General features: G+C 44.4%; 1 protein-coding gene across 1 annotated transcript in view; it reads left to right on the top strand.

The window, feature by feature from the left end:
• Positions 1 to 572: 572 nt before the first annotated feature.
• Positions 573 to 9,602, top strand: part of MYDGF (myeloid derived growth factor) — a 32,457-nt gene continuing 23,427 nt past the window's right edge. The window contains exons 1-2 of the mRNA XM_044268245.1: positions 573 to 749; positions 3,542 to 3,592. Coding sequence (XP_044124180.1) covers positions 612 to 749; positions 3,542 to 3,592 — 189 coding nt within the window. The 5' untranslated portion in view covers positions 573 to 611. The remainder of the gene's footprint in view (positions 750 to 3,541; positions 3,593 to 9,602) is intronic.

The raw sequence follows: 9,602 nt of genomic DNA, 5'->3' as shown, positions 1-9,602 counted from the left end.
ATATCTCCCTCTAGTGTCAGCCTAATTGTACTGCACATCTCCCTCTAGTGTCAGCCTAATTGTACTGCACATCTCCCTCTAGTGTCAGCGTAACTGTACTGCACATCTCCCTCTAGTGTCAGCCTAACTGTATTGCACAACTCCCTCTAGTGTCAGCCTAATTGTACTGCACATCTCCATCTAGTGACAGCCTAACTGTACTGCACATCTCCTTCTAGTGTCAGCCTAATTGTACTGCACATCTCCCTCTAGTGTCAGCCTAATTGTACTGCACATCTCCCTCTAGTGTCAGCGTAACTGTACTGCACATCTCCCTCTAGTGTCAGCCTAATTGTACTGCACATCTCCCTCTAGTGTCAGTCTCATCAATAAGCACGTATTCCTCTTGTCAAGTATCTGGCCGGTCACACTGCAGGTTGGTGTCTAGAATGCAATACAATGCTTCCCTAAAACTCCCGGGATCCTATATACCAGGCGTTAGCGTCCCGTCACCCCTTCTTTATAGTCGAGCTCCTCCCATCGGCCGGCCACGTGACCCGCCCCACGCTGACGTTCCTCTGAGGGCAGATGCCCACGTCATCCAGCACATTTGCCAGTAAGCCAGGTGGAAGATGGCAGGCGCTGTGGTGCTGAGCGCTATGCTCCTGCTCTGCCTTAGCAATTGGGTTCAGGCTGAAGCAGGTGATGGAAGCACAGAGGAGTTCGACGTGAAGCCCGGGGGCTTGGACTACACCTATACAAGGAGACTGGTCAGTGGTGTTCCCCTGCGGCTCTCATCGCCTCCCCATACCGGCAAGGGCTCCTACTGGAAATGGCACCGTCCACCATAGACATGCATTGTTTCCACTGAGTCTCAGGGATACAAGAACTTTTCAACCCTTCCAATATATTAAACACAGAGACCTAAAGGCGGATTTATTATAGTTAAGGGGGCAAGTGGTATAAAAAAGTGCATTGCTTCCCTCAAAGTAGTGGACACTTACCAGGTCCCCACTAGTCCTAGCAGGAGGGCTAGCTTGGACATTCACTGACTGCTTTGGTGACTTGTCTCAGCCATTGATTGGCTTGGGGGATATTTCCTGGCATCAAACAAGTAGAAAGTGGAGACCTGGCAGCAAGCCAAGCCTCTAAAAGTGTTATCCTGGATTCCCTTTTATTTTAAATCCCCCCCCCCCTCCCCCCACACATGTAAGCTTCCAAAATGGACACTGTCATGAGCGCCACTGCAGTCAATAACTGGTGCAGCGGTGATGAGTCTTTAAAGGGTTTCTACCACCACATTTTGACCTAATTAGCTGTCAGACACTTGCGATCTGCTGTACCTAACCATGCTATTGTAATCCCTTTCTCTGCAGCGGTTACCCTCAAGCAGTAGAGATGCGCAGGCGCAGTGAGCGGTCTGACAGTCACTGCGCCAAATACAGACGCGCAGGTGGGTCTAGTCGCAAATGGTGACCATTTTGGTCGCCATCTGGAGCCGTGGAAGGAGGGGCGAAGGGCGGGGTGGTGTGGAAATTGGCATTTGGCACTAGTATATTATAAATGTAAAGTATAAATGGACTACCAACTAAGGCTACTTTCACACTAGCAGCAGGACGGATCCAACAGGCTGTTCAACCTGTCGGACCCGTCCTTGCGCTATGTCGCCGGGCCGCCGCTCTGTCCCCATTGACTATAATGGGGGTGGAGCTCCGGCACAGCATGGCAGTGCACGGCGAAAGCCCGCCGGACTAAAAGTACTACATGTCTGACTTTTAAGTCCGGCGGCCTCTCACCGCGAACTGCCATGCTGCGCCGGAACACCGCCGCCGTCGTCCCCATTATAGTCAATAGGGACAGAGCGATGGCGCGGCGAAATGTTCACCCTGGCTGTTCACCCTGTGGGATCCGTCCTGCCGCTAGTGTGAAATAGCCTAAGGGCTTTATTAATTTATAATATACTAGTGCCAAATGCAAATTTCCACCACCTGTGACTACCAACTAATATAATATATATTATGAGATATAAATATCGGTATAAATTATCGGCTATTGGCCTTAAAGTTCACAGATTATCGGTATCGGCTCTAAAAAAGCAATATCGGTAATTCCCTACTCTACAGTACCCCGCACCCTTAACAGTGATCTCCACATCCCCCCACACAGAGCAGCAGGGAGCCTGTGAAGTCCTATTCACCATGATAGAGTTCTATCAGGGTGAATAGGACAAGGGTTCTAGTCCCTAAGGGGGGCTAATAGTTAGTATAAAAAAAAATATATATTAAGTATAAATGAAAGAAAGATTTACAAAAAAAAAACAATATACGTTAACAATAAACATTTATTTTCAGCAGATTTGTGTAGGAATTATTTTTTCAAAAAAATGAAAATTGACAGAATATCGGTATAAATTATCGGTTATCGGCCGGAAAGTTCACTTTCTGCTTTAAAAAATCAATATCGGTCGATCCCTAACAAATATATATATTTCACTTCATGGTTATTCATGTCACTTTGTCCTTGATCAGAAGAAGGGTCTGGTCCCTGAAACACGTTATATGGACATTTTATTATTTCTCCTACTAGAAGTCTTTATTTGGAAGCGCCGTTACCAGGATCTTTCATCATACTTTGCACCTTTTTAATGCAGAAAAGGTTACCGAAAAATTATTTAAAAAAAAAATGGTTTCACATATGTATTGTGTATATGTAAAAATCATTGTTTGCAGTGGCATCAGTAAATGTAGATACTGTACATTTTGTCTGCCTAGCATGGATCTAGTGAAAGCCACACATCACTCCAAAATCTGCACTGTATCTGGCTGAAACCCAGCCTAAAAATGCAGTGAATTTCTCACAGGTTTCATCCTCTACAGTGCAAAGTGTGAAATCTGGGTCAGAAATCCACAACCACATTTTAAAATCCGCATTGCAAGTTATGTGCAGATTTTCTTCATGTGAATGGACCCCATTCACACGTCTGCAATTTCGTTATGCATTTTGCGGAACAGAATTGCCGACCCATTCATTTCTATGGGGCAGCACGATTTGCTGCCCGGATCTGGAATTGCGGATCCACACTTCGGGTCCACAATTCCGATCCCCCAAAAAATAGAACATGTCCTATTCTTGTCTGCAATTACAGACAAGAATAGGCATTTTCTATTAAGTGTAGGCGATGTGCGGTCTGCAAAATGCGGCACGCACATTTCCGATGTCTGTGTTTTGTGGGTCCGCAAAACGCACACGGACGTTTGAATGGACCCTAAGATATTTGAAAGTGTCATCCACTTTGCTGCTACTGTAAACACTGCAGAAAATGATGGCATACCTAGATAGTGCCTTCCGAGGAGAGGAAACTTCTCTTCAGTGATTGTTGGAAAGTATCCATCAAACACAATTTTTCTGTGATCAGTGGTTTAAATGTTTTCATATAAATGCATCATTTATGTGTCACAGATGCTTATTTGATGCCTCTTTTAGAACATTATTTTTTACTGTGGTGTTTTTTTTGTTTTTTTAACCTTCATTTATCTTACAGCATTGTTTGTGTTCTTCATAGGGTTACTTCTCGTGCAGTTTTTCATACGCAGCTCAGGGTGGTACTAATGAGGTAAGATCTCTTTGAAAACCCTTATTATATTTTTGATGAATTATTTGAGGAAAGCTGTAAAATACAGAAGTGAGCTAAAAAATGACTAAAAATACATTTGCAACCTGGTATTGTTTATACCACTTTTACAGTGTAAGGACTCATGCACACACAATGAACCATTTTTTTTTTTTGTCCGCATCCAATCCACACTTTCTGCATGTCGGATGCGGAACCACCACCACATGACCATATACAGCACTTACATTGTCCTATCGCACACCTATACATGAATGTAATGGTACCTTTTTATTTATTTTTCCCTTTACACTTGCAGAAACTGGAAAAAAAAAAGAAATGTAATTCATATGCAAATGAGCACTCGCAAGTGCCTAGGGTTTGGCTATCACTGTGTAGGAACCCAGGCTGTTCTGCTTTCTTTCATTGTTTCTCCGCCCCAGCCTCTGCCCGACCCAGCGAAGAAGTGAGCAGGCGCGGGATCTCGGCCGGACCGAAGGATGATGCAAGGGAATAGGAGGGTGGGCAAAGGAAGAGGCTGCAGCGGAGAAACAATGAAAGAAGGCAGAGCAGCCTGGGCTTCTAAGCAGAGAACGCCGCCCCTGTAAAGAAAAACAAAAGTTACCATGACATTAATGTATAGGTATGCGATAGGACAATGTAAGTGCTGTATATGGTCATGGTGACAGACTGCCTTTAAACTGGTTCTCCAGGCTTTAACAATTGATGACCTATCCTCAGGATAGATATAGAGAAGAAATGGCACCGGCAGCATCTCGCATCCTCCAAACTTTATTGCAACCCCCAGACAAGTAAAAGCAGCAACGTTTCGGCTGAATCCCAGCCTTTGTCAAGCCAAATGACATCACATTGTTACAGACATATATACCCCACAATAAAAGAACACGCCCCCACTAGCTACCAATGACATGATCCTAATCACTATAGCGCATCCATCCATGTCGGGAAGCATGTGTCAGGAGATCAAAAAAATCATATACGAACATATGTATCATAGAATATTAATACAGAAGTATCAACAACATAAGCGGTAACTAGGTGCCCTAGATCATGAGGCGTGAACAACAGGGTAAATTTGCATATACTTAAAAACACAGTCTCCATACCTAGAAGATATAGATAGCCACCCATCTCAGTCAATGGAGGCAACATTAAATTCTATATTAAGGCCATATGGTTGAAGAGATCTGAGCGTATGGATCCACTTAAGTTCCTTCCTATCTCCCCCCAGTCTTAAATATCCTACACTGTCAATGGCACGAAACCGTAACTGGTTTATGGAGTGATTATGTTCAATGAAACACATATTAACCTCCACCTGGTTCCAGACATGGTGTAGCGCACCTGTACCGCATCAACATCATGGCGTTCACGATCATCTCAGCGTCGGTCCGATTCTAGTGCGCAGCCGCATGTAATTGTGTTCATCTGGCAGGATGCGTCCCGGCGTACCCATGGCAACCGGCGGTGCTCGTTCCTACAGCCAATCGGGCCATTTATGAGCTTGAACATAACACTGAATTGACTGTTAAACCAGCGGATAAGGGGGGTGCCGTGGTTGTAATGGACACTTGCAAGTATGTTGATGAGATCTCCAGACAGGTGGATGACCGTGAGGTATACGAGATATTATCTAATTGGGACATTGCGGATGCCATAGGGGTGATATTGGATGCAGCCCTAAGCCAAGGGATCATCGATGATGACCTCAATAATTATCTACGAGTGGGCCATCCTATCACCCCTGTGATATACGTATTACCGAAGATCCACAAAAGTTTAGTGGATCCCCCTGGCCGCCCGATTGTGTCGGGCAGGGGCTCTATTTTTAACACGATCTATATCTTCCTGGATAAAATATTGCGGATCCGTGCAACCACGGCCCCCTCCTATATCAGTGATACTGGCCATTTCTTGACTAAGTTACAGTCCCTCAATACACCTGATGACTTTATACTTGTAAGCTTTGATGTTGTATCGCTGTATACTTCTATCGACCATACATATGGTCTTAATGTAGTCGATGTGGCCCTTGCCAGCACGGATCTCTCTCCTGGGGCGCGCCGGCTGATCCTCGCCCTCCTGGAGGTGGTCCTGAGGAGGAATTATTTCCTCTTCAGGGACACCTTCTACCAACAAAAGCGTGGTGTGGCAATGGGGTCCAATGTGGCCCCAACCTACGCAAACATCTTTATGGCGGAGGTCGAGGATCGGCTGGTGTATCGCTCCAATTATTTTGAGAGAGTTCTGTGCTGGTGGCGCTACATCGACGACATTTTCTTAATTTGGACGGGGACGGTATTGGAACTTGATGAGTTCCATTCGCACTTGAATTCTGGGGTCCGGGACTTGCTGTTCATGGTGACACATTCTGTCAGTGAGCTTCAATTCCTGGACGTCCGAATTCTTGTGCGGGAGGGAATTATTTCCACTGATTTGTTTCAAAAATCCACGGACAAAAATACCTTACTGATGTATGACAAAAGTCATCCTTCCAACATGATGAACTCCCTACCATGGAGTCAACTGCTCAGAGTACGACGCATTGTTTCTGATGACACCCAATTTGAAAATAGGGTTAATGAAATGTGCTGTAAATTCAGTGATAGAGGTTATCCAAAAAAATTGATTAAACGTACTAGGCATAGAATTGTAAACACTGCACGTAGTTCCACCTTCATAAGGAAGTCCCAAAATCAAGACATTGAGCGTATTCCCTTTGTATCAGTCTATGGAGGTGACAGTGGCAATATTGCTGCCATCCTGAGACAAGACTGGCAAATTTTGCACAAGGGATTACCCAATGTTGTTGAATTTTCTGGCCTACTGATGGCCTACAAGAGAAGCCCAAACTTGCGAGACAAAATTGTAAAAGCAGATATTGGGGGCAAGGACACTGAGAGACAGACACGATTGGCACCTTTGAGGTGTGGCAATTTCCCTTGCCTCTCATGTTGCAACTGTGGTTGCATCATGAAAGGCGATGGTTTTGCACATCCTTACAGTGGTAAACGATTCAAAATTAAAGGCCACTATACATGTAGATCCACTGATGTGGTATACATGATACAGTGTCCTTGCAGTTTGATTTACGTGGGGGAGACCACGATGGAATTAAGAGAGAATTAATAAGCACAAAAGTACAATAAGGAAAGGAGCCATAGATAAACCCGTGGCCAAACATTTCATTGAACATAATCACTCCATAAACCAGTTTCGGTTTCGTGCCATTGACAGTGTAGGATATTTAAGACTGGGGGGAGATAGGAAGGAACTTAAGTGGATCCATACGCTCAGATCTCTTCAACCATATGGCCTTAATATAGAATTTAATGTCGCCTCCATTGACTGAGATGGTTGGCTATCTATATCTTCTAGGTATGGAGACATTGTGTTTTTAAGTATATGTAAATTTACCCTGTTGTTCACGCCTCATGATCTAGGGCACCTAGTTACCGCTTATGTTGTTGATACTTCTGTATTAATATTCTATGATACAGATGTTCGTATATGATTTTTTTTGATCTCCTGACACATGCTTCCCGACATGGATGGATGCGCTATAGTGATTAGGATCATGCCATATACATGACTATTTCATTCATGGATTATGACATGCTCCTACATGACCATTCAGATATTTGGACTTAGGCATGCGATATTCGTCTGGCTGATTGCGTCTCCCGTTGCTATGACACCGACGTGATTACGTTGTGATGATGCGCCTCGTGAGTACTCACGTGACGTGCACGTCAGATACGCGACGGTGCATTTTGATGACGTCCCCGATGCGGCATGTGCTGTGTACGTCAGAGGACGTCCGAGACAGCCGATTGGCTGTAGGAACGAGCACCGCCGGTTGCCATGGGTATGCCGGGAGGCATCCTGCCAGATGAACACAATTACATGCGGCTGCGCACTGGAATCGGACCGACGCTGAGATGATCGTGAACGCCATGATGTTGATGCGGTACAGGTGCGCTACACCATGTCTGGAACCAGGTGGAGGTTAATATGTGTTTGCTAGACACGTGTTTAACAGTGAGTAGTTACTAAGATGAACCATGAATGTCATTGGTAGCTAGTGGGGGCGTGTTCTTTTATTGTGGGGTATATATGTCTGTAACAATGATGTCATTTGGCTTGACAAAGGCTGGGATTCAGCCGAAACGTTGCTGCTTTTACTTGTCTGGGGGTTGCAATAAAGTTTGGAGGATGCGAGATGCTGCCGGTGCCATTTCTTCTCTATATGTATCTTATGGCCTGTTGGATCAAGGGCCAATGGTGAGGCTGCTGCATCCTGCTACACATCGATACAGGACCGTATAGTGCTGCTTCTATTTTACTATTGATGCTATCCTCAGGATAGGTCATCAATATCAGATCGGCGGGGGTCTGACACCCCCGCTTATCATCTGTATAAGGAGACGGGGCGCGCATGTGCAGTCTCCCTTCTCTCTTCCTGTTGCTATGTCTAAGGGCTCATGCACACGGCCGTGAGCAGTCTGTGGAACCACGGGCTGGATTCCTGCTGAGAGCAGGAGCGCACGGCGTGATTGGTTGCTGTGATGCCGTGCGCTCCCTGCTGCCGCCGCAATACAGTAAAACACATTTGTGAGGATTAGAATGCAGAGCTGGGATTTCTGCTGAATATTTGTGTGTGGTTTACACACCCCAATGAAATGAATGAAGACATTCTGCTTCAGAAAAGCCGCCACGTTTCATTATTTATGATGCAGAATATTATTCCGCAGTGGAACACAGGGCAGGCATTGACACTTTTCAACCACATGGGATATCATAACAGAAGTCTTTATGTTGCCTATTTTCAGGCAGATTTTTCTGCCATGTGTGAAGACGCCCTAAAATAGAGCCCAAGAGCCAAGACCATACTTCTGTTTTTATACAAGGGCAAGGGACACTGGGGACCAGATCCAGACACCGGGGGAAGCAATTCTTCTGCCAGCAGCTCTGCTGGAAGGCATTTTTTTGTGTGATCTTTGTGACTAGGGATGAGCGAATCTACATTACTTCGGATGAAACATCTGAAGTCAATTCGCATAAAACTTTGTTCTAATACTGTACAGAGCAGGAGCTCTGTACAGTATTATAAATAATGCATTGGGTCTGATGAAGTTATTGCTTCGCAAAGTCTTGCGAGACTTTGCTCAATAACTTCAAAAAGGTATTCATAATGTAAAAAAAAAAAATCTGTACAGTATTAGAACAAAGTTTTATGCAAATCAACTTCGGATGTTTTATCTGAAGTCGATTCACTCATCCCTAGTTTTGACACAATGAATCACAGCGAGCATGTGATTAGAGCTCTTGTATGCAGTCTCCATTACCATAGCCTGTCCTGTCCGTCCTCTCTGTACTTCATGTCTGCTCATGAACTCCATTCCTACAAAGATTCAGCTGAAGATCTTATCAACTGTATTCAGGATCATAGTCCCTGACAAGTAGAGAAGAGAGGAGGATGAGGCAGCTATGTACCTCAGTGTTGTGAAGTAACGTGTCCTGCTGTGTGATTAGGACAGGTTTTGTGCATACTAATAGGACGGCGGCCATTTTATTTCTCCTGATTGCTCCCTAGACAAAATGAACCATTATAACTTATGAAAGGTATTTGGGAATATATAATAAAGTAATATTTAAGTATTTTCAGTCATTTTATTAATTTGAGGAGAACTGCTTTAATGGGTCATGTTTTTGAGGGCTCATGCACACAACCATAGCCTGTTTTGTGGTCCCCAAAACACAGATACTGGCCGTGTGCATTCCTCATTTTGGGAACAGAACATCCATGCCATAATCGAACAGTCCTATTCTTGTCCATAATGCAGACAAAAATAGGATAAGTTCTATATTTTTGCGGATAAACAATAAATTCAGGACCTAACCTGGGCAAGGTTAATCACAAACGTATTTACAGATGCCTATGAAGGCAATAGAAACCTATCTTGGCCCAAGTTAAACTAATACTTCACTT

Source organism: Bufo gargarizans, chromosome 1 (assembly GCF_014858855.1).
Source record: "Bufo gargarizans isolate SCDJY-AF-19 chromosome 1, ASM1485885v1, whole genome shotgun sequence".
NCBI lineage: Eukaryota > Metazoa > Chordata > Amphibia > Anura > Bufonidae > Bufo > Bufo gargarizans.
This window is presented reverse-complemented; position numbering and strand designations above follow the sequence as displayed.